Source organism: Hibiscus syriacus, unplaced genomic scaffold, assembly GCF_006381635.1.
Source record: "Hibiscus syriacus cultivar Baekdansim isolate YM2019G1 unplaced genomic scaffold, ASM638163v2 tig00110402_pilon, whole genome shotgun sequence".
Classification (NCBI taxonomy): Eukaryota; Viridiplantae; Streptophyta; class Magnoliopsida; order Malvales; family Malvaceae; genus Hibiscus; species Hibiscus syriacus.
The window spans coordinates 790,638-816,746 of record NW_024062722.1 but is presented as its reverse complement, the minus strand read 5'-3'; the positions used below and the strand labels follow the sequence as shown (position 1 = coordinate 816,746).

The 26,109-nt window shown below is 35.9% G+C and overlaps 2 protein-coding genes across 3 annotated transcripts in view; one reads left to right on the top strand and one right to left on the bottom strand.

Annotated features, from left to right (window-relative positions):
- The first annotated feature begins 6,530 nt into the window (after nucleotides 1–6,530).
- Nucleotides 6,531–8,826, top strand: LOC120123641 (IMPACT family member in pol 5'region-like). Its single transcript, XM_039142485.1, has 5 exons — nucleotides 6,531–6,906; nucleotides 6,984–7,099; nucleotides 7,186–7,291; nucleotides 7,398–7,451; nucleotides 8,507–8,826. Exons 1-5 carry the CDS (start codon nucleotides 6,616–6,618, stop codon nucleotides 8,663–8,665), a joined length of 726 nt encoding a protein of 241 aa, XP_038998416.1. The 5' UTR covers nucleotides 6,531–6,615; the 3' UTR covers nucleotides 8,666–8,826.
- A 1,612-nt stretch (nucleotides 8,827–10,438) lies between these two features.
- Nucleotides 10,439–26,109, bottom strand: part of LOC120123587 (kinesin-like protein KIN-14B) — a 38,312-nt gene continuing 22,641 nt past the window's right edge. For both annotated transcript variants that reach the window (XM_039142431.1, XM_039142432.1), the window contains exons 14-23: nucleotides 25,056–25,127; nucleotides 24,792–24,847; nucleotides 24,482–24,692; nucleotides 23,703–23,894; nucleotides 23,419–23,610; nucleotides 22,825–23,178; nucleotides 19,740–19,838; nucleotides 11,774–11,914; nucleotides 11,529–11,687; nucleotides 10,439–11,020 (exon numbers count right to left, since the gene is read on the bottom strand). In XM_039142431.1, coding sequence (XP_038998362.1) covers nucleotides 10,565–11,020; nucleotides 11,529–11,687; nucleotides 11,774–11,914; nucleotides 19,740–19,838; nucleotides 22,825–23,178; nucleotides 23,419–23,610; nucleotides 23,703–23,894; nucleotides 24,482–24,692; nucleotides 24,792–24,847; nucleotides 25,056–25,127 — 1,932 coding nt within the window. In that variant the 3' untranslated portion in view covers nucleotides 10,439–10,564. The remainder of the gene's footprint in view (nucleotides 11,021–11,528; nucleotides 11,688–11,773; nucleotides 11,915–19,739; nucleotides 19,839–22,824; nucleotides 23,179–23,418; nucleotides 23,611–23,702; nucleotides 23,895–24,481; nucleotides 24,693–24,791; nucleotides 24,848–25,055; nucleotides 25,128–26,109) is intronic.

The following is a 26,109-nucleotide window of genomic DNA, read 5'->3' as shown; positions in this document are numbered from 1 at the left end:
ATAGTCCCCCAACATTTATTCCGTTTGCAATATGGTCCCCCAACTTAAACTACTGTTAGAAAATTAGGGTAAATAATATAAACGGTCATTGAACTTTTCAGGCACTTGAATTTAGGTCTCCTAACTTTTAAAACTTGTAAAACAACCCTCAATTTCATTCTAAACCCCAATTTCCAAAGTAATTCAATTTCATTCTAAACCCTAAATTCCAAAATAATTCAATTAAATCTTAAACCCCAAATTCTAAAATAATTCAATTAAATTTTAAACCCCAAATTCTAAAATACTTCAATTTAAGGTTTAGAATGTAATTGAATTATTTTGGAATTTAGGGTTTAAAATGAAATTAAGGTGTTTTGAAATTTTGAACATGAATTTACTATTTGACAATATTTATTTCAATATAAATTTGAGGTTTATTTAACTGTTTATATCAATTTTGAATAACAATATGTATTGATTAAACATCCCGAATAGCAAAATGTAAGCACTCTATTCGGTATTTCAACTTCCCATAAACTCTGCTCATTTCTTCAACTTTTGACTATATGAAATTCGGAACACTCATTTGGAGCATTATGATTTAAGTACCACTATGTTCTTGCATGCTATTTTTTTATCAGATTTGAGTATCTAACCCTTCAGTGCTTTACAGTGCGATCATTTATGATTCACCTGAATTTGCTTATACAGTGATCATTTATGATTTAGTAGAATCAATGGTTTAGAATGAAATTGAATTACTTTGAAAATTGGGGTTTAGAATAAAATTGAGGATTGTTTTGCAAGTTTTAAAAGTTGGGAGACCTAAATTCAAGTGCCTGAAAAGTTCAATGACCGTTTATATAATTTACCCTAATTTTCTAACAGTAGTTTAAGTTGGGGGATCATATTGCAAACGGAATAAATATTGGGGGACTGTATTGCAAGTTTTAAAAGTTGGGAGACCTAAATGCAAACTTCAAAAATGTTCAGTGACCATTACTATACTTTACCCATAATTTTAATTACAATATCAGTTACAGCTACACGTGTGTACATGAATTTCATATGCGGTCCAATTGATTATATTTGGTCAAAGCTTAATTGCATCATATCGATATCCATCATCTCCTTCCTACCTAGACTACTTAATATGCCACATTTTATTTATTCTTAATTTAAAGTTTTTAAGTTGACATTAGTTTCTAGGGTTTAAAAGTAAGCTAAAAGTAGAGATTGGGTGCAAAATAAAAATGCAAGAGGAAGTGAGTGCGAAGCATGAGTGAGTTTGGATCTTATGTAACTCCAAAGGCTTAATTATAAGATAAGTGCCCAAATTATACTGAGTTTTCTAAATAGGTGCCCAAACATTTTTTTGAATCATCTAGGTGTCTAGCATTACAAACGTTATCACTTTAGGTGCTCGGGTTGTATCTGCCGTTAAATTTTCCCGTTAGGTGACACATATCACGTTATGCTAATTTTAAAAAAATTAATCTTTTTAAATAAAAATATTATTATATTTATATCCATATCCCTAAAAATCTTAAATCTCTAACCCTAATTCACCAATGTCGTCCTTGTCGGTCACGACCACCGTCACTAACATGGTCATTTCTATCTTCCTAGTCATATGTAGTCATACTTGCCCCCGATTGACCGTCGAGATCGTATGAGGTTGCAATTTGCAGCGTAGGGTTCGTTGAGGTACACACGTCGATTGGTCGCGATTTCATAGGGTTTGTTGAGGTACACACGTCAATTGGTTGCGATTTCATAGGGTTAACGATCGTTGAGTGGACGTGAGCTTCACTTCAACATGCTTATTTGGTGAGATGTAAAATTTCACGGAGAGTAAACTATCACTTGTAATTGTTATATATTAATAATAATAAAATAATTAAACATTTTTTTTCTAGGAGAGGTTAAATTAATTAAATATCAAAATGAAGGGGGAAGGTGCCTAGTGGGAGGCGCCAAATGCTAGCCTTGACCGGCTGGCTTTCCCATTTCTAGGGTAAGTCATGGCCATTGACCAAGTTGTGTACATAGTAGGTGAGGTGGGATCATCTCATCTGGGGTAGGCTCTTTTAGGTTTTGGCTGCCCAAAGTCTGGTTCAACTTGTAAGTTGACAATTTAAAACAAAAAATGAAGGGTAGAGCCAGGATTCTAATTTAAAAGAAATAAAATATAATCATAGAAAGTAAATAGGTAAAATCAAAATAAATTTAAATTTAAAATCCTAATTTAATATTTTTTTCAGATATTTTTTAATAATAAACGGATAGTGGCCCCATGACAAAAGGGTAGCTTTGTCCTTGACCGCCCGCATGACTTGAGCTTCCTAAACTCTAACCCGAACAAGAAAAAAACAAAGGCATTAACAATGCGAAGGATTTAAATTGCAGTTACGGTCGCGTTATATTTATCACAATTGTTATTATAAAAGATGTTATTGTAATTATTACAGGTATCACGATTGTAAAATAACAGTTTGAACGGTATCTTTATCGTTATTCTAATAACAAATTGATATTTCTTTTCATGGTTGCAACATGATAATCGATTGATATTATATGTTTATCATATATAGTTAGAGAGAATTTTTTAAAATTAGAATCAATTAATACCATGACATTATAAATAATTACATTTAAATTTAAATAGAAACGTGAATAAATATTACCCATTCATCATTAAGTGTGGATCAAACTCGAAATCTGAATTGGTAATCAAGGCAAATGCAAAGGTTCAGGAACCCAAAGGTGGTGAAATTATGAGGGATTAACCTCTATTTTACTTTTCGATGTGGGATTAATTTCCTCTACTTTTCAAGGTATGGCCTTCTCCATCCTATCAACCACACTCACTAGAGTGTCAATGTAAAATCAGATAATCAAAAAATCGTTCTAATAACACTTATCAGTAGGCCATTTGTAACACCTAATCTCGATTAAGCATAAAGTGCTACATAGGACTGTCGAGGCAACCACAATATTTCAAAAATCATTTTCATTTAAAACATCATACATTTATTTAAAGACATCCACGACCATCACATCAGCCTCGATATAATTCTTGCTTAAACATAACATTGCACATCCTATTACGACTGTCACATCAGCCTCGATATAATTCTTGCTTAAACATAACATTGCATATCCTATTACGACTGTCACATCAGCTACTCACTATCATAGCTCATCACAATCAGGTGAGATCATCCCCTCACCTGTTACTATCTCGGTCATTTTCTCATCTAGAACGTTATGTAAGTGTTTATTAGTCTTTTATAACTATTAGTTTATTAGACCACTCTTTTTCGATCATTTACCACATAAGGGCGTTTTGGTTATTTTTCCCTCTAAAGGTGTCTTTATCATTTTAAACTTTTATGATGATTACTATTATCGCTACTCACTTGGTGTATTATTTGCTAGCCTAACACTTGACTCATGTTTGTTATTCATTAGCGACTCTCTAGTTACTCTTATCACATTTTCACTCAATTCACACTTGAACTAGAGGGCAACTTGTGCTTCTTTGATTTATCGATGTTCACGTGGTGCACGATTCCTCTCACATTATTCGTGTGATATGTCATCTCACTTATATACATTCCTTTGTAATGATTCATTGTTTGCGATCGTTCGTTACGTGCACCTTCAAGGGTACTTTTGAAGTTTATTTCTCATTAAGGGTATTTTGGTAATTTGTGCCACCTAAAGGATATTTGAGTCATTTCATAAACCAGGACCATTTTTCAAACTTAGTTGTACATTTTATAGCAATCTATAAATATTCGGGTGCAATGAACGATGTTTCATATCTTTTGATGTTGGACAATATTAGTACTACAAGAACAATATTGGTATTACAATAGTATTAGTACTAACAGTATTGGTACTACAACAACATTGGTACTAACAGTATAGATACTGCAAGAATATTATAGATACTATAAGAATAGTATTAGTACTACAAGAATAGTATCAATACTATAAGAACGATATCAATACTACAAGAACAATATCAATACTACAACTCAGAAAACCTTGAATAAGGCTCGGGAATCACCCAAAAACCCTCATAAGCACTCTAGTTTAACTCCAAATCAACAAATAAAGCTTTAGGGAGTCTCATAGGGTCAATCTAACACAATAAAATCTCAAGATTTACAACAATAACATCATCTATGACATAAGTCAAGCAAAAACCCTAATATACTTAAACATTCAAATCTCAACAAAACATCATGATTATGGAAGCCATAACACCACAAAAGATTAGAAATACACTATCTTACTTAGAGAATCCTGAAATGAAGCTCCTTGCTTAGCCACACTCATTTCTTCTAAGACTTGAATAGTAAACCCTTATTTTCTCTAGCCAACATAGAGACCAATGATTTTCTTAGCACAAGGAAGGTTGTAGAAGGGATTAGGGATGGATTTGAATTTTAAAAATGAGTATAAAAGGGTTCAAGGGACTCCCATTTAGTTGTGACATATGGAGAGAAAATAAGGATAACAAAATAATAAAGAAGAAAATGAAAAGAAGATTAAAGGCTTTCAATCTTTTTGTTGAGCCACCCCAAGTCCAAGGCCTTAACAAGATCTTAAATTTTAGTCTCTTTTTCAATAATGGTCAAATTACAATTTTGGTCCCTCCTCATTTTTCTATTATGTAAAAATCCCTTTTTTAAGGTCAATCGGGTCCAAATTACATCCAAATTAGTCCACGTTCAACCTAACGACTTCAGTTGTGAACTCTACTTGGTCAACATATCTCTTTAGTCAACCCCAAACTACTGACCTAGAATTCGAGACGTTACACCATTACAATCTTTTCAAAAGACGTGATTAATAGGATATAAAAGGTCACTGCTTTTGAACTCCATGACCTCTTTTTCCGATATATGATTAATTTCTCTCATATTTTCAAATCATGACACAATATTATAATAATGTAATGACATTAAACTTTTATAAAAAAAGTAAAAACTAATAGATCTATAGTTTATAGAGATTTGAGAAATGTATTTTCATTTATTGATAACAATCTAATCATATTGTTAATAATATAAAAACTTAATCCCCTTTACGTAGTTGAAGGACTAACATCTAAATCAATATATTTAACAAGCTAACTAACATATAGATTGCCTTTTTATAGTTAATTGGTATCAATTATTTGATTATATTAAGAAATAAATTTATTAATAGAAATAATACGAGGAATGATGTACTAGAATTTAGGCTTAATACTAAAATAAGTTCCCAAACTATACCGCTTTTCCCAAATAGGTGCCTAAACTAATTTTCGTCTCATCCAGGTGCCTAATGTTACAAATGTTACCCATTTAGCTGTCCGGGCTGTCAACGACGTTAATTTTCCCTGTTAAGTAACACGTGTCACAATCTGGTATTTTGAAATTTATTTTTTTAAAAATATTCTGATATTTATAAAAAAAATAACTTTCCTTATATTATAAAATAACCCCAAAATCCCAAATCCAAACCTTCATCCGTCACTGCCGCCTTTCCAGCCACAACCACCACCATCGACGTAGTCCCTACATCCTCCTACTCATATGTCATCGTATTTTCCTTCGATTGGATGCCGAAATCGCGTGGGATCTCGATTTTAATCCTAGGGTTTGAGTGGCTTAAAACGTTGATTCGTCGTTGATAGGTAATTGATCGGTCACGATCTCATGGGGCTTTTGGTCGGCGGGGGGAAGGGAGGTTAGGTGGAGGCTCGTCGACGGAAAAAGCGGCAGACGACATGGGTTTTGGGTTGAAATTAAGGTTTTCAAAGTTTTGGGTTTATTTCAAAAATTTTGCTTTCCGTTTTTTAATACTTTTTTAATTTTAAATAATTTTTTTAAATTACCAAGTTGTGACACATGTCATTTAATGGGATGATTAACACCAATACCGCCCAGACACCTAAATAAGTAATGTTTGTAACGTTAGGCGCCTGGATGAGACGAAAATTAGTTTAATCATCTATTTGAGAAATAGATTTAGTTTGGGCACTTATTTTGATATTAAGCCTAGTATTTAATATGTTTATGTTGAAATATTTCTAGTAAAACAAATATCATATTTGCATTTAGAAGATAAAAAAAATGATGAATTAGAAATTTGGGGTTCAATTGCCACCGATGTAGATAATCGACGGTGATAAGCTGTGGACGACAACGCATGACTTTAGTCAGATTTTAGGATGAAATTTATACTTCATTTAAAATTTAAATCTAAATCGATTTTTATCTAATACTTAAGAGTGGATTAGAAAATAATATTTTTAATATATCACATCATCGAAGTAACATGAGTTAATGGATCAATGATCAAAATGTAATAAATTGATAACATAAATGATTGAAATGAAACTTTTAAAAATCTAGTTGTCAAAACTAGACAATATTAAAACAAAGGTGACCAAACTTGTAGTTTTCCTATTTATTAATCATCACTAGAAATAAAGAAACAAAATAACACTAAAATGGTGTCATAACGTCGTCGTTTAGGGCAATGGAGTTCCATTTGAACCGGCGACCGGAGAAAGTAAAGGCGAGTCACTGATTTATCGAAAGAAAAACAAAGGCATAAAAAAACAAGCAAATGCCAGTTGCGATAACAATACCTGGCTACCGCTACTGCCACAAGCTCAACCACCGCCTTTCCGCCCTCTCCTCCGCCAGAAAACCAATGGTCACCACCGCCAGCAGCTCCAGAGCCACCAGCAATGGAGGCGCGTTTACCACCATTAAAGAGACAGTAACATTCGAAAAAGAAATTAAAAAGAGCAAGTTCATTGCCATCGCCGGCCCCATCTCTAGCGAACAATCTGCTCACTCTTTCCTCAATCAGGTCAAGGATCCGCGTGCTACTCACAATTGCTGGGCTTACAAGGTATCTGACATGACGCCCCGTTTTGGTATTATCCGATTCATCATTGCTCGTAAATTGACTTATCGAAAGTTTTATAGGTTGGGGATCAATACCGGTCGAATGATGACGGTGAACCTTCTGGAACGGCGGGGAAGCCGATTCATTCTGCGATCGTTTCTTCAGGTTTAGACAGAATCATGGTGGTCGTTATTAGGTAAATCTTAGTTGATTTTGATTTTTTATTGCTTTATTATCAAAATTAGAGGGAAATTAAAAAGAATATGTTGAAATAAATTTCAGGTATTTTGGAGGAATTAAATTGGGAACGGGAGGACTTGTTAGGGCTTATGGCGGAGTGGCGGCGGAGTGCTTGCAAAATGCTGCCACTTGTCTTGTAAAATCCAAAGTAAGAATGGAAATCATTGTGTGCTTCTACATATGAAAATTTGGTAAAGCTTATGATTTTAATGTTCTGAAATACTGACGCTTGAATTTGATTGGAATTTTTGAAGGTTCCAATGGGAGTGGAGGTTCCTTTCGATCTTTTGGGAGTTCTATACCATCAAGTGAGCCCTTCTCTTTTCCATTTTCAAATTACACCTTCTTCTAAGTAAACTGATGTTTTACAGGTACTAGGTAGTCTCTGATTTTTAGTGTCTGTTAGTTGTATGCATATAATGTTTACAAATAGAAAGTAGGAAACAATTATGCTTCTTTTATTATTATGAATTTCTCTTTATATAGGTTCTCATCCCGTTTTCGGCTTATTGCCATTGGAATGTGTTCAATTATATAATTTAGCTCACATCCGATTATCACCATTGGATTGTGTGTGATTCTATAATTTAGTTTCTCATCAGATTATCACCGTCGGAATGCAAGTGATTATATAATCTAGTTTCTCATCACCATTATAATTTGTATGATTGATGAGTCTAGTTTCTAATCCAAATATCGTCGTTGGAATGTGGGCGATTGTACCATATGGATGTGAGTGTCTGTTAACTGGAATGTTACTATAATAGAATTTAATTTCTTGTCTAATTATCGCCATTGGAATGCATATGATTGTATAGCATCCTTGAAATGACATTTGCTTTTTTTACTAACAATGGTTTCCTTTAGTAACATGTGAAATTTTCCGTGTTCATCGTGTCTTATTGTGACCTCAAATTAGTCATTTGCTTGGACCAGCATGTCAATCTTAAAGGAAAGAAGGGGGTTTGTTATAATATTTATTTGAAATAAAGGAGGCTATAGCCTAGGGATAGGAAGGGGGTTACAATAGCGTGAAATTGGTAAGTCAAGGATTGTTACATGAACCAACGGATCTGAATTCCGGGTTCAAAAGAAGGTATCTTTTAATAAGGGATGGGATGAAGCTAAACTTTTGGGGTTTCTGGATCAGATCAAATCATGTTATTTTCTCAAATTATATGCCTTCTTTTCATTTACTCTGGTTTTACATATATCTTTGGTTTTAGGTATGTTCAGGTTAAGACTGTTAAATTCGGTATATGTAAGTTGCATCATATAATTTTTCGAACATTTTGTTGCTCTCATTGCCCAAGGATAGGGACTTTCAAAATGTGTCACGTGGTAATCTTCTTCTTTGCTGCAGTTGCAATCTTTTGAAGTTGAGGACATCAAACAGGATTATGATACAGGCAAAGATGGGATTACCATGGTTTCATTCAAAGTTGATTTTGATCGGGTCGAGAAATTAGAAGAGACCATCAAAGCCAATTGTAGCAGAGAACTTGTGTTTTATAAGCATTGAAAGTTGAAACCAACTTCAAATTCCACCATGGAGATAGATTCCATCTACAAATTTCCCAGCTTCGGTGCAACAGATTCAAGTTTCGTTATGTGCTGCAAATCTTCTTTTCGCTCGTAGGAGCAGAGATCCGAATCACGTGCTCATGAAAAATACATTGTGAAAATTGGTAATTCTTTCCACCCTAGATGAAAATTGTTGTTATTGGCTGTGCCTTGATTAGCATACCATACATAGTTTCTTTGTCATAGAAATGTAACCATGGAATTGAGTAAAGGAAGCTCCGTTCACCTTGATTGTTCTTTAGGTAATTTTTCATTGTATGCCATTTTTTGTATGCAATGCTTTACTCCGAGTATCCCAAAAAAAAACTTTTTTTTACTTTTCTTTCATATTCGCATATTTTTGCTCATCAAATTTAAAAAAAAATACGTTTCGGTAACTTATATTATCGATATAATAAATTTGGTCAATTACGTTATCAATTACTCTACATTTTGATCGTTGAGTTTTTTTTTAACTCTCGTTATTCGTTAGTTTGAAGATGTTACTAAACGAAGTTGATTTTTAATTTAAACAATGAACTTTAGATATAATACTAATTTGACCATTAAATTTTAGATAAAATATCAGTTTAACTTATGAATTAAATCAAAATCTCCCGTCTCTGGATACTACTCACCACCGTTGTCTTCAGGCACCGTTATCAATCAGATAGTTGACTTTTTTTTTTTAAGAATTATGACCAAATGACATGGAAATTAAACAGTTTTAAGTCCCAATCAAGACATGCCTTGGTAATTGTCATGAAAAGCTTAATTCGAACCTCGTGAGGAGGAAATACCAACGAATCGTCAAGTTTTGTCGACCAATCCTTTTGGAAAGGGCTCGTAATCCATTGCTTAGAACTTCCATGCTTGGTTTTGAGTGCCGAAAATTATGTATTGCAAAATGGTACCTGCGTCACTAATTATTACACCAGGAATTTCAAAACTGGTAGAAATGAACTTCGATTTGAGCATGATCCCATAAACATAATACGTCGATTAAAATGTACTTTTATGTGAAGGGCCACGCCAAGTCAATGCCACATCAAAGAGCTCAACTTCCTATATAGATATATATATCTTGTTTCTTGTATTAAATGTGCCTTTTTTTTTTAAGTTCATTGGTTAAATTTGCTGATGTATTCTGGATTGTCCTTCAATAGGTACATTCATTGCGTACTAAAAAATAGGATAAAATACACGTTTAATACATAAACTATCATTTTTGATCCATTTTAATACCTAAACTTTCAATTTCTTTAAAATCATACCTAAAATTTAATTTTTATTTCTTTCTAATACCCAATTAAAAATTTAACGTTAAATTTTAAAAAAAATTATAAGTTTAAGAACTAAAATTGATACCTAAACTTTTCAATTTTTTCAAAACCATACCTAAAATTTAATTTTTGTTTTATTTTAGTGCCCCGTTAAAAATTTAATATTAAGTTTTGAATTTTTTTTTTGAAAGTTTAAGCACTAAAACAAACCAAAATTAATAGTTTAAGTGTTAAATACGTTAAGTTAAAAATTGATAGTTTAAGTAATAAGCAAGTTAAGTTTTTAACGATGAGTACTAAAATGAAATAAAAAAATAAACATTTACCCTAAAAAATATTAAGCCAGCATAAAATTGCAACTACTGTCAACCGCAACAGCGGCGGATGAAACCCCCATTTTGGGATTTTTAACTACTGAAAAATCAGCAGCGGATGAGACGTGTGATATAATACAAGCCCTACAAGCACGTTAAATCACAGGTTTACAACACCACCATATGTCCCTGCAGACACAATCCCTCCTAAATATCATAAACACTCAACATCCCAAAACAAAATAAAGATACCCTCTGCATTCACGACTTCACATCTTTCAATACCCCTCCTTTTTCGAGCTCTCCGACTAGATCCCTTAGCGATGGAACCTTCATCGCCAAAGTCCTATACAATCTGGAATATCGAGCTCGGGTACCATCTGCAGTCCTAGCTAGGGCAAGTAATCCCAGAGCCTCCGGAAGTTCGGAGAATGCGAGCTTCATTTCATCCAAGCTCATATTTTCTAAAACCGAGGGCCTTGGAACAACCCTCACAATTTCACCACCTTTGGGTTCCTGAACCTTTGCATCTGCCTTGATTACCAATTCAGATTTCGAGTTTGCTCCACACTTAATGATGAATGGGGTTATAGAGCCTGTGTTGAATTGTAATACATTCCATTGTGCAACATCAGTTTCTGTACCGGATCCCAATTCCGTAGGTGGCTTTTGAGCAGGATCTATATCTAGCGCCTTATCATCCTCTTCACGGATCGACTTCAGAAGTACATGCAAGATCATCAAATAGCAGGTTAGAAAAACAATTGAAGCACCACAAATGCTAAGCACAATAAACCATCAGATGTAGTGCAGCACTTTGTCAGTCGATTGTCAGGACAGATAAAATCATGTAAGAAATCAGTTTTTCTTCCACAGCACTCGCTAGTTTACTTGGTGCACGTTGTTTTGGCAATTTTGTTACTAACCCTATCACCAGAAACAGAAAGTTCAGTATCGAAGAGTTCTCAACATGCAGCCAAATACGCACATCACGTCTCATTCAGAAGATATGCTGACATGGACACTTCAAGCTTTCCGGAAAACAATAGCATAGGTTTTAGACATTTCAGGGTAATATGCCATAGGCCTCAACTCCAGAATGACATATAGGAAAGCTGTTCAAACATAATTACCAACCAATTCCGGCTAGTTCCTTTGATCACTAAGTAGGAGGCCTATGTTGAATAACTTTGCAGCTCTGAAAATACTAAGGAACATTTCATACCTCAACCAGGCGCCGAGCATTGGAAATTTGCCTCTGAGCACATGGATGATCAATGTCAAGGAGAGAGGGCATTCGTTCATCCAGCTCATCTAGAGATGCTAGCATTGCTTTCTTCTTACTTCTACCCATGCTACTTACAGAGGATTGCCTCGTTATATCCTGCTCAACATACAATCATAATGTTTTTTTTTTTTACTTCTACAAAAAATCAACTAGTAAACAATAATTTTGAGAAGAGGTAAAACCTTGACTTGCTTCAATATGCCATCAAGAGAAATCAGAGATGCTAAACGGGCATCTTCAGCTGCAGTAGAAGGATTCTGAATGGGTGAACTGCCATTCTCCAATGTTAGCAATGCAGCATCATTTCTCATTTGTTGCAAAATCTAAGGACAAGCAAATATCATTCTAATCTGTCAGCATATAACGTGTGATGAAAACAAAATATTAGTAATTTGCAGTTAATAATATTCTCATGCAAAATTTGGCTAAGACCAATAATATTTTGAGCACGAAGGAGATATCAAAGGGATAAAAACTAGCACACAATAGTATGCTAAACAATGGCAACTGGAAATTTTGAATCATCTATCCAGACTTGTTATTGAACATGAAAGCAATTTCTCAGCTTTTCTTAAAAAGGGAAAAAATCATCGACACTAAGGCAATGTAGAAAAGGTGTACTCAGAAGCCGAAAAATAATTAGAAGTCTTTTACTTTTAGTTTTATTGTTTTTTTTTTATAGAATAGTGGCCTCATTAAACAACCCCTTCTAACCCTCCATGTTATGGGAGTAACATGAAGGATTAAGGAAGAAGGAAAAGAGTGCCTAGAAAATTTTATTCATAAAAACAATAATACATAGGTAGAGCCTAACATACTCCAAAACCTCCAAATGAAGAACATAAGACTTTACTCCAAAACCTTACAACACAGAATCTAACATTTCCTACAAAACAACACAACAATCGAGAATCACCCTATCCCATATTTAGCTAGTTTATCAGCTTCCCAGTTTGCCGCCCTCAAAATATGCTTTATAATAATATCATTTCTTGCTAACAGCGCAACTATATCGTTCACCAAGGATAGAAACAAAGGGGGGCATAAACCCGGATTCTTGATCCACTTCAGAGCATTAATTGAGTCAGTTTCCAGAATAAACCTCTTATTAAGAACATAACCTTGCTCTTCCATAAGACAAAGCCCCCTCTTAATCGCCAACAACTCTGCCATGATAGGAGGACCTCCCCCTACTGGTTCAGAGAACCACTGAAGCAATACACCTTTACTATCCCGAACTAGACCACCAATACCTCCTTTATCCCAGCCCGATACCATCACTCCATCAACATTTAGCTTTAAGAACCCAACCGGGGGAGGAACCCAGCAAGAAGATTGAGAGCAGTCCTATCGTTGCTTTCCCCTCGAATCGGCAAGTTTTAAATCACCTACTAGTGAATCTAAAGGAATAACCACATCGTTGAACCTTGCAACAAACCAGGAAGCTACTCTAAATCGAATGATGAAAAACAGTCTGACCAAATCCAGCTTTCCATTCTGAAAGATAATCTCATTTCTACATTTCCACACTGACCACATCATTGCCCTTGGAATGAACTTCCAGATCGAAGATTTAGGCATTAAATCATCCCACAAAATGAAAAAATCAGTGATATGCTTTGGAATCACCAAAGACACATTCCACATTTTCAAAAATGTTGACCACAGGCCCCACACTATCTTACAATGCAGAAATAAGTGTGAAACTGATTCCACTTCACTACCACACAATACACATAGATGATCAATAATCTTTGTCACTCATCTCTTCACTAATTCCTCTTTAACCGGCAATCTCTGATGCGCTACTTGCCAAACAAACATTTCCACCCGTGGAGGTGCAATCCCTACCCAATTTTGCTGATTCTGACCAAACTCATCTTGATCAATGAAGGTGTTGATACAAGATTTCACTGTATAGCAGCCCTCTCCATTCCCTAACCAAATCCAACAATCATCTACATCAGTAAATAGGGAGATATTATTCAACATAGCAATCAACTGTAACCATTGCTCAAATTCCCAATCAGCCAAATTTCTTCTCAATTGGATGTCCCACACTCACCCCGAGTCATTATTCTCCCCAAACTCCATCACTTTGCCCTCTTTATTATTAGAAAGAACATAAAGTCTAGGGAACAGAACTTTCAAAGGAACTTCCCCCAACCAAACGTCATTCCAAAACTCCACAGCTACCCCATTCCCTGTCTTCAAACGCATATTCCTTCCAACACAATCCCCAAAACCATCATTGTTAAAAAAGTTTTTAACCACAAATTTCCAAATCCACGATGCACGGCCTGTCCAAGAATTCCCCATCATAATGGAATTTGGATCCAAATTATAAACACCACACACCACACTCTTCCACCAAGACCTCTTTTCTGATGTAAACTTTCATACCTATTTCCCTAGCAAAGCTCTGTTCAACAGTGATAAGTTTGGGATCCCTAGACCCCCCCGATTTTTTTGATTTAGTAACCAACTTCCAGTTGACCCAATGAATTTTTTTCTTATTCGCCGAACCCCCCCTCCCACAGAAATGAAGTCATGATAGAATTAAGTTTTAGTAACACAGAAGCTGGAATTCTGAAAATGGACAGAAAATAGACTGGGAGAGAGCAGAGTACCGATTTAACTAACACCACCCTTCCTGCTAACGACAAGGAATTAGCCATCCACCCACTCAAATTCGCATGAAATCTCGCCACTATTGGCTCCCACATAGCAGCCGAGTTCCTCCTGTACCCCCAAGGTAAGCCTAAATATTCTGATGGAAGATAACCCACCAAGCAGCCAATATCATTTGCCCAAGTAGCCAACTCTCCATCCTCAACATTAATACCATAAATCCTACTTTTAACTAAATTTAACTTCAACCCCACCAAAAACTCATAAATTAGTAGCACTCTCCTAACATTCCTCAAATCACGGATAGAACCCTTACTGAAGATTATAAGATCATCCGCGAATTGTAGATGTGATAACTTGAATGCCCTGTCATGAACTCCTAAATCAAAACCCGAAAACAGTCCCATTTCTATTGCTTTAGTCAACAACAAATGTAGCAACTCCGCAGCCAAATTGAACAGCAAAGGCGAAAGCGAACATCCCTGTCTTAGTCCCCTAGCTGTTTTAAATTTCTCCGTATGTGACCCATTAACCAAAATCGAAATCGTAGCTGTTGACATACATTGAAACATCCAATACCTCCACTTGTCACCAAACCCCATTTTGCTCATTACTTGCAACAAAATTGACCAATCAACCGAATCGTATGCTCTCTTAAAATCTACCTTGAAGACAACTCCCTTCAACCCTTTCTTTCTCCAATAGTCAATACTTTCATTTGCAATAAACGAACAGTCCAATATGTTCCTACCTGGAATGAAAGCGAATTGAGACGGACTAATAATATCATTAATACACAAACTCAATCTTCTCGCTAAGACCTTAGAAAGAACTTTATATAATCCCCCACTCGGCTAATTGGCCTAAAATCTTCCAACCCCTCCGGATTTGCTCTCTTAGGAATAAGGGAAATGAAGGAATAATTCACCTCTGACTCCCACTCCTTCCCCACAAAAAAATCCTTAAAAAACAGCATCACATCTTCCTTTAAGAAATTCCAGAACTTCTTAAAAAACCCTAAATTCAGACCATCCGAACCCGAAGCTTTATTACTATCCGCATGAACAATCACTTCCCAAACTTCCTCTTCAGTAAATGGCTTCTCCAATGCTGAACACTGACCTTCTGAAAGTTTAAGAAATTCCAGATTTAATTCCTCTGCCCCCCGTGTATTTTTTTGACTAAACAGGCCCTTGAAGAACTCCACCACTTCGGCTTTAATTAAAGTTGGATCTTCTATGACTTCATTATCAACTTTGAGGAGTTTAATGCAATTTATCCTCCCTCTAACTGTTGCACTGTGATGAAAATATCTAGCATTCTTATCACCCTCCAAACTCCATTTCAACCTAGACTTTTGCAGCCAAATCGATTCTTCCTTCTTTTGTAGCTCCCATAATTCTCTCTTTGCTTCCACAATAGCATTCATTGACCCCCTGGAAATTCCTTGTTGCAAATCCATTTCCATTTCCTGAATAACTTTCTCCAACATTCTGATTTGTCCTGGTAGCAGAAGATAACCCTTTCTAGACCATTTCTTTGCCTTGTCCTTCACCCGGTTAAGAATTTTGGAAATGGACAATGCCTTCTCCTTTGTACCGAATTTGAGCAGCTCCTTCTTCACCATCTCACTAAAACCTTCCTCCTCCAACATATAATTAAACAAACGAAACGGCTTTGGACCCCAATTACATTCCTTATTCTCCAGCACGATAATACTGTGATCAGAAACGGACCTTGGTTGCAAAATTTGACTCATCTTGGGAAAATAAGAGAAATAATTCTGATCAACCAAAAACCGATCCAACCTCTCAAAAGAGGCAATTTCCCTATTATTACACCACGTAAACTGTCCTCCGACTAAAGGCAAATCAATCAAATTCGCTCTAGAAACAAAATCTCGAAAAAGACTCATTGAAACCGAATTCACAGCACCTCCCCGTTTCTCTTCCTGAGTCAAAATGGCATTGAAGTCTCCACCTAAGCACACTGGACATTCCACCTAATCCAGAAAGGAAGTTAGTTCCCTAAAAAACATCTCCTTACCAGCCTCCACACTTGGACCATGAACATTTATAAAACAACAAATATATGGTCCACCATCCATCCCTTTATTGCCACAAATCTACTATGGATAACCTCTTCCTTAACTACAATTACCTTCTGATTCCACAAAGTTATTAAGCCACCAGCAGAACCTACAGCTGGCACAACCCTTACTAACAAAGAACTGACCCTTTTCAGTTTAGATTCTTGAAGAAATAAAAATGTAGGTTTTTTCTCCTCAACAAATCTCCTAATAGCTCAGGCTTTGACCTTCCTACCCAAACCCCTAACATTCCAACACATAATAGACCACTCTACCATCATACTTAACTTATTACCATAATCCCATGATCCTACCACCTCCTCTTAATCATCTCTATCCTTCACCATAGAAGCAACTTTGGACACAAAATCTTTTTCTCCTTTAAATTTGACCCCCAACAATTTCGAGACATTCCAACATTCCAATGCTTCTTCCACCCCCTGTTTCTCATTTTCAGAATCATAATCAGCATCCTTACCACCACAACTTTTAACATCCCAGCTCCTAGCATAAACCTTGTTATAAAAACCTCTATCAGCTTTACTAACCGACGCACTTATCCCTGAAGGACGTCGCTGAGACGAAGAAACATGCCCAGTTTGTATACCAAATTCTTCTTGTGTGACAATTTTAGAAACTGCCGTCTTAGTCCCATTTGTATTTGATATTGGACTTTCTTGCTCAGGCCCAAACACCTGTAACCCACCCTTGCTGGAAATCAGCCCATCATCTTGAACAACTTTATCTTGCCCCAAGGTGCCTCCTTCTAAGTTGGACACTCTTTTTCTCCCTTCAGAAAAAACCAGACATTTTCTGATTACTGTAACCTTCCCCTAGTTCTGTCCCCTCACTCCCAATGTCAACATTAAAACTCTTATTGACTTCATCCTTATTTTTCAAATTTCCCTCGTTAAGTGAACCACTCCCCTGTGAAGTACCTCGAACCCACTCCTCAACCCTATTCAGAGATTCTGACATCGACTGGATATTCAACTGCCCTTGCAGACCTCCTCGATCATCCCTTTTGCTTCCTTCCGACGAGGACTCCTCCCAAGGATCCACTGTTCCTCCTCCAGAACCGTCTTCCTCATCCCCATCATCAAGCTCAGGAAAGAAGTCATCGCTACTCTCCACCTTAATCTTAATAATAAAAGACCTTCCACAAGTATTAATGGTTACATGGGGAGGAATGTCAAACGGACTCTCAACCCCAAACATCTTAGCCACCCTGCACTCTACTCTTTGAGCCGTTTGCTCCTGAATCTTCACTAATTTGCCCCATCTCGACGCCAAACTGGTAAAGAATGAAACTGACCAACAATTTAATGGAACACCAATCATGGATATTGCACAATAAGGTAATGAAACACACTTCTCCTCCATCACAGGCTCCAACCTTTCAAACTAGAAGGATAAGGCCTCCCACTTAACTTCCATCGCTGCATCCTTCTCCTCCACCATCTGGAATACTATCAAACATGCATTTTTCGCATATCCCCACCTAACCACCTTGACATTAATTCCTTCATTTCTTAAAGCCCTCTGCACAAATTCGACCTCAAAAATCTCTTTGCAGATACTAGTTAAAGACGATCTCAACCATGACCTTTCCTCCATTGGAATGAAGACTTCCAAAGGCTTCTTCTCCTCCCTCTTATCTCCAAAACTTTCAACTGTATTGCCCTCAACTTTTTTCACACCCACTACCGTATCCTTGCATGTTCTACCATCATGGAACCTGATCAGCATCTCCTTCTTTCCTGCCTCAGCCTCTAGACATACTACACTTTTCCCTTTCCATATCCCCACGCCTACACCTCCAATCTCTGCAACACCATTGCTCTTCAAGTTCCCCGGAAAACTACTCTGATATTTCGCAGTCGACACCAATATTCTCCTCGCATCAACGAAGACGTTGTTCATCTTCTCCTTGGCGTTAAACAAATCCTCCTTGCTTGCAAAGTGCACAAAGGAAAACGTCTTATCCTTCAGTCTCCTATTAACAAATGGAATGAACACTTTAATCACCTTGCCATGAAGACTAAAACGATCCCATAATACACTTCTTTGCACTCTCCTACTAAGATTATCTACGAATGCCACCCACGATCCACCTCCAGACATCACTCTGCCTCTGCCAGAATTCTTAGTTTTATTGTTTTTAATAATTAGGATCAGTATTATCTGATCAGATTACTTTCTTAGCGGATAAGAGTCTTAGGAGACAAGAAACCTAGTTGATAAAGAATTCTAGTTTATGTAACACAAATCCTATTAGAAGGTTGTATTTTCTTCAGTTCAAATAATGAAGTGAAAATTCCTTCTTTTTCAAAAATTCTCACAAAAGGATAATTTTTTTTTTATAGGAATGGAAGGCCTCGTTAAAAACCCCCTTCTTGGTTAAAGGAGCTTATGGGTAAGCTCCTTAATCAGCGGAAGGAGGAAAAGAGCGCCTTAAAAATTTTATTGATAATAAAAGTTTACATAAGTTTTAAACACTATACCAAATTACATCACATAAAACTTAACAACTACTTACAACTAGACCTCCTCGCTGGATCAGAAAATCCAGTGATAGAGCCTTACAGTCAACCTATCCCTTTCTTAGCTAAGATATCAGCCTCCCCATTGCTTGCCCTTGGAATCCACCTCACTGAATGAACCATACCATTTGAAAGAGAGAAAATCTGATTAACTAAAGGCGAGTAGAAAGCAGGAGCCAAAGCCGGTGATTGAATCCATTCCACTACCGACTTGCAATCACTCTCAATAATCAATCTCCAACAGATACCCAAAGTGATGCCAGAAAAATTTCAATGCCTCTTTTAATAGCCTTTAATTCAGCTAGAGGAGGAGTACCTAGGCCAACCTTCTCTGAAAAAGTCAAAAGTGTGCGACACTCCCAATCTCTCAAAATACCTCCAATACCTCCACCCGAGCCATCAAGCCTAGCAGCTCCATCAACATTCATCTTAAGAAAATCAACAAGGGGTGGAATCCAACGCAAGATATTACAAAAGGATAATTGAAGAAACAGAAAAAAAGAATTAATTATTATTGATCATCCATTTTCCCAAACGATCAGGCAATCTAATTTTAGTCCACAAAAAACAGGTTTATTTATTCAGCAGATCATTCTTACAGAGGCGATCATGTTAGGTCTACCTAAAAGATCATATAATCAGGGCTGTGGTCAAGAAGTCACCACAAATAAGCTAAGCAGTCACAACTCGATATTTATTTGTAATAAAGATGATGTTGACTATAGATCAAGAAGTATTAAACTAAAGCTTCCTCAGAAAGTATGACTGAACTGGTACATACTATGAATATGTTAAAAATATTATTTTCGAACTAAACAACTAATCCATGAAGGCAAGCTAATTAAAAGATATTTATGGAGCAAAGAAAAAAGTATGATGGTTTACTTTTCTTCGTTTGTGATCAACGGATTCAAGAGCTGAACGCAACTTTGCCACTTGGGCAGCGTCATCAGCCTCTTCTGTTGCCAGGGTGCCAGCAATATCCTGACAGGGACAGAAAAGATGTTAGGAATGTCTACCAAATCATGAAGTTGATTTTCACTCATTATATATATATATATTGCGGAGGAGGGAATAATAAAATTGCAGCTACATTCCATAAACATGTACAAGAAACACATACAAGGCATGTAAGCCAACTATAATAAAGCACGACAAGCTTTTTCTATTGTAATTTGTAAATGTTCCTAAAGTTTTATTAGAATTATCTATTAATATGAAAGTTTTCTATATTGCCTAAAAAATGATTGTCGTGCCCTGCCTCCATTCCAGCCTTCTATTAATGTGAAACTTACTTTGTTTGTCATTAAAGATGAATGCTCCCACTTGGCTGCTTAACATTGTTGAGTGAAAAACTAAATGGTAAGTCTTAGATATTTAAGCACTTGTGAGGTCCCGCTTATTGACTTGTTGTTAAGAGTTCATTTTGTTAGATTTAAGAATCAGATAATAGTAGATAAACAATTTGTATAAAACAATCTCTTTTCCCAAATGAACTGTAAAAGATGAATGATTACACCCTTATCCTTTGACTTAAAACTAACTTAAGCCTGAAAGTAAAAGGTGAAGGTTATGCGATAGATAAGGATAATTAGTTAGTATTTTAATATAACACTAACTCTTAGAAAGTTAGATAAGGATAACTACGAAGTAATTTAATTCTAATAGGAAACTTACTCCTAACTTTTCCTATAAAAAGATGTATTTTCACCATTCACAATATAAATAAAAAAGAGTTCCTTTTCTTCTCCATTATGTTGTTTACACTTTATCAACATGGTATCAGCTAGGTGACCGATCCTTCACCTAAATCTAGTCAATTGTTTTACCCAAATCTAGCCGTCGATCATGAATTCCGCCACTTCTTCATCGGAGGTCCCTTCGAAAAGATAAAAAACCAGTCGGCTGCAAATGGGTATTCACGGTAAAATACGAAGTTGATGGTAGCATTGAAAGATATAAGGCGAGATTAGTAGCGAAAGGATTCACTCAATCTTTTGAAGTTGATTAGCATGAAACGTTTGCTCCGATAGCAAAACTAAACATTGTGAGAGTGTTACTGTCATAAGCAGTTAATGAGAATTGGGTGCTTCATCAGTTAGAAATCAAAAACGTATTTCTAAACAAAAACTTAGAGGAGGAAGTATATATGCGAATTCCACCGGGTGTGAAGAGTAATACAGGAAAAGCATGTAGATTACTAAAGTCCTTGTATGGACTTAAGCAATCTCCAAGAGCCTGGTTTGACAGATTTACAAAGGTGATTATTCAGGATGGTTACAAGCAATGCCAATCGAATCACACTTTATTTGTCAAAACAGCTTCAAACAACAAAAAGGCAATTTTGATCATCTATGTGGATGATATCATTCTAACAGGTGATGATTGTATGGAGATAGAAAGATTGAAAAAGCTATTAGCGAAGGAGTTCGAAACCAAAGACTTAGGAACTTTACGGTATGTTTTAGGCATGGAGGTTGCAAGGTCAAAAGAAGGAATAATGATCAACCAAAGGAAATATATCCTTGATCTACTATCAGAGACTGGAATGAAGGGATGTAAGCCGGAAGAAACACCCATGGAAGCAAATCTTAAGCTAAGGAGAGAAGAATTGGGAAGTCTTGTGAACAAAGAACAATATCAAAGGCTAGTAGGTAAACTAATTTATTTATCACTTACTAGACTTGATATTGCGTTCCTTGTCAGTATAGTGAGTCAATATATGAATGATCCAAGAGAAGAACATTTAGAGGCTGTGTATAGAATTCTAAGATACTTGAAAATGACACCAGGACATGGTTTAATTTTTAGAAAGAGTGATGATAGAACAGTAAGAATTTTTTCGGATTCAAGCTAGGCAGGTGAATTAACGGATAGAAGATCTACAACTGGTTATTGTTCATTTGTTTGGGGAAATCTGGTTACTTGGAGAAGTAAAAAACAGGCGGTGGTGTCTCGAAGTAGTGCAGAAGCAGAGAATTTAGAGCAATGACACTTGGAATTTGCGAAGGAATTTGGCTTCAAAGAATGTTAACTGAGCTGGGGTTATGTGCCAACAAATGGTTTGAACTTCAAAGTGACAGTAAATCTACAATTAGTATTGCAAAGAATCCAATTCATCATGACCGAACGAAGCATGTGGAGATTGACAGACATTTCATCTCTGAAAAGGTGAATGGTGGAACGGTGAAGCTCAATTATGTTTCAACGAAGAATCAGTTAGCAGATATTCTCACCAATGCACTTCCAAGAATTACCTTTGATGAAATTATATCCAAGTTGGGTCTTTTCAACATTTACTCCCCAACTTGAGGGGGAGTGTAGGTTATGCGATAGATAAGGATAATTAGTTATTATTTTAATATAACACTAACTCTTAGAAAGTTAGATAAGGATAACTACTAAGTAGTTTACTTCTAATAGGAAACTTACTCCTAACTTTTCCTATAAAAAGATGTATTTTCACCATTCACAATATAAATAAAAAAGAGTTCCTTTTCTTCTCCACTATGTTGTTTACACTTTATCAACAAAAGGAAATAGATCTCACTAGCTTACCCTGCTTGGAACAACATCAAGATTCTTACATGCTAAACATTGCACCCATTTGTTCCACCCAAAGCAACAAAAGCGAAGAATGTGCCACATGTAAAAAGGTTTCAAGAATCAACAGAAGCAAAGAACCAGCAACACCCTAAAGTTAATCCCTTTGGAACCTAAAATTAAATGGGGCATATATGGTTCTTTTGACATAATGTATTGAAGCTTTGACTTGATCACTATGATATTTCAGATTATGGTTATAACACCATCAACCCAACTTTCCTACCAGGAAGGTAATCATTTGCTTGAGTAACAAAACCAAGTATTTATCCAAGATTCGGAATACTCGTGTCTAAATTAAATAGTTAAAAAAATACTAATTACAAAGAGATCACTAAAGAGGCTACCATGGAGGAAAATTGCATACCTTCAAGTGCTGCAATTGAGAAGTAAAAAACCGCTTTGCATACTCCGATAAAAGCTGACCAAGAGCATCTGTATTAGGAGGGAGTGCAGCACCAAGTCCGGCCATCCAACCATCCATAATAGCAGTTGAAAGAAGCTCTAACTGACCAGTGGTTCCCCCAGATGCTTCATCCCCAGTAAAGGAAAGAAACTCAAAACTTTCTGCAAGCCATGACCTAATTTGCCGCTGCAGTTCACCAGCAGGAGTATGGACAAAAAGAGCAGCAAGAGCTTTGTTTCCAACTGCAAAACTTTTGGCCTCCTCTTGTATTTCTCTTAGCTTTCCACCTGTAACCTGCTGCTGTCTCGGAGAATCCTGTTCAATTGATTTGTAGACTTGTTTAAGAAACTTTTAACTTCGGTAGTTACCGTGTCACATGAAGAAACACAAAAACCAACGAATATCTCTTATATACTATAGGATTTGACAATATAGTGAACTAATTTTTTTTTTCCTGAGAACAATTAACAATATGAAAATTCCAGCAAGGAGGGGCTAAGTTCTCTACCAGCTGATGTAAATAAAAAGAACCAAACACTTGATGGTAACACAAACCTGATCAAGTCCACGTATTCTTGAAACAACTGAGGACAACTTTGATTTCTTTTCTGGCTTTATATTTACTTTAAAGCCCTGGATCTGTTCATCAACATAAAGAACGGGAGATCTTCCAGGACTGTTACTCCGGCTGGAACTTCTACTACGTCCTGAATTAGGCTTTTCTAGAAAGCACTCAACTGGGAAAACCTATAATTGAAAGATGAAATCAACATTCATCAACATAAAGGTACTAGTACATATAGACGAGAGTGAAAAACCAACATCCAGTATATAGTTACCTTGATAGACTGAAGCTCAGGTGATCTAGCAAGCAAAGACCTTATATATAAAATTCTAACACGGGAAACAAGCATGGTATCCATTACTCTCTTTGGCTCCATCTTCCGGATAAAAGCAAAAACAGCATCTCTAATTTCAGCAAGTATTTCATGCTCTCTAGAAGCACCTGCTTTAATGACAGCTGCTAGGACCTGTAACATTGTAGATAAGCGTAACAGTCAAATTTTGCACATCCCCCCCATTTTACTGAATATGTATCAATATTTTAACAAGTGATACAATCAATCTGCATAAACCAATGGCTATTTCAATTGACTTGTCCTAACGTAGAACCATAGGAAGATTGAGATAGGATAATCTAGCTTTTCAAGGCAAAAGTGTTGCAAGATAAAAGGGATACATGTCTTTCAAAAATATACAAATTTTATCAACTATTAAAAGACTATCCAGCATTTTCCAATGATAGGAAAACATTAAATGGATATAGAATTGCAAAAAGGCATGTTTTTCTGCCAAAAAATATAAATACAGAGAAGATAACATCACTATTTCAACAAACCCTCAATCCAAAACAAAGAAGGTTGAATAAACAAAACATTGCAAAATAAAAACAGTCACAAGTTGTGCTTCTGTGGACCCCATCCATAAGGATGAAACATTGCAGGATCATTTTAACCCTTTCAGGGTGAGAACACATAATTTTGTAATTTTTTGGTGCCAAATCATAGTTTGGCCTTTAGAGTTTAGACCAAACAATTAAAAATGTTCTTAAGCTTACCAGCATCAAAAGCTTGTTTGCTCCATCTGAGATGGCAGCAATGCTATCATATTGGTCAGGGTCAAAGTCATTCAGTGCAGCAGTAAGGTATTCTCCTGCAGGTGTGGTTTTAACTTTATCTGAACCCGCTTTAACCAAAGCACCAGCATCATCAGTCTTGTCCAAGGCCAATTGCAAAGGGACATCCATGGACCGTCCCTTGTTATCGTTCCTGTTTAAACAGGATTACAAAGGAATTCAACAACAAGATATGAAGATGATTAGAATCAAGAACAATTGAGGCTACGGAAAAAATGAACTGAAGTACCACCTCCCAGGGTCTCGAGGCTGAGCATTTGCTGTTTGTTCAGATAAAGGGCTTGGAACCTGAATCAACAGTACTTTAGGCCAGAATCTTCAAATAATTTACAAACATAAACGCCTAAAATAGCATCTAAGCCTAAACAAAAATTAATAACAAAACAAGAGCACACAAGTTACAACAAGGGTAAATATAGATGTTAATCTGAGACAGATAGTAGAGTACTACAATAATGCAAATATGATAAATATAAAATCAAAATCAAAAGATTACCTGTGTTGATCCGACCGTAGATGCTTTTTCGGTTAATCTATCAAATAATTTCTCATTTTCTTCATGCAACCTCTGTACTTGCAATAAAATTCATGTAAGAACAAAACTAAACTATAGGGAGAAAGTCTCATCATAAGTGACTAGAAAAAGCATTTAAAGAACAAAGACGAGATACACTTTTGAAAAGCTAGCAGCCAGAGTTCAAAGATATACTTCCAGAAACACCATCTGGCAGCTCTTAAAGAATGAGATACTTCCCTATCAATGATCCAAGGGGCATAAACTTTGACTGGATTGTTCGGATTGAAGCTTAGTTGACCTTTCTACCTTTACTAATTTTTAAGCAATTAGAAACTCCTTAATCTTCTACATACACTTTATCTGTCAAAATTCTTAAACGTATAAAGGAAATAACAGATGCTAAAAACAATCTTACCCAAACCCATGTTCACCATTTTCATCTGTCCAGGGAAGATTATTGAACTACGAGTTTGACAGAAATTATTAAGCTAAAAGTTACTCCATTTTTAGCATAATAATAAAGGATAAGTACTCTTTTCATCATAACTACAAGTTATCTCAAATCGAGTGGTCTTCTACCACTCCATTTTTCCACATTTACATTCTAAGAGGTCACACTACATTGACAATTTTTGAAAAATTAATGACCTTCACAGCATTCCTTGTCTACAACCCAATAAATATTACAAGATTGCAGCAGAATTACATAATACAAGGTGCATTAAATTAGGGCAATTTCGATCAGTAATAAAATCTGATAAATTATCAGAATTAATAGAAGGATCTTATATAGTAGAATGATGAAGAGGGTAAGAGGAATACAATAATTGTATACAAGATTTTCCTTGTTTCTAGAATTAAAAACAAGCCCCACCGTCGGACATCGTAACTTAAACATGCAACAAAAAGAATAAGATCCACACCTAAAATTCAACAGATTATGATTGTAAATTAAGAAGCAACGGATATCCTCTAGCAATAGTACCTCGTCATTTAATAAAAAACAAAAAGAAAAACAAAAATAGAAGATTTT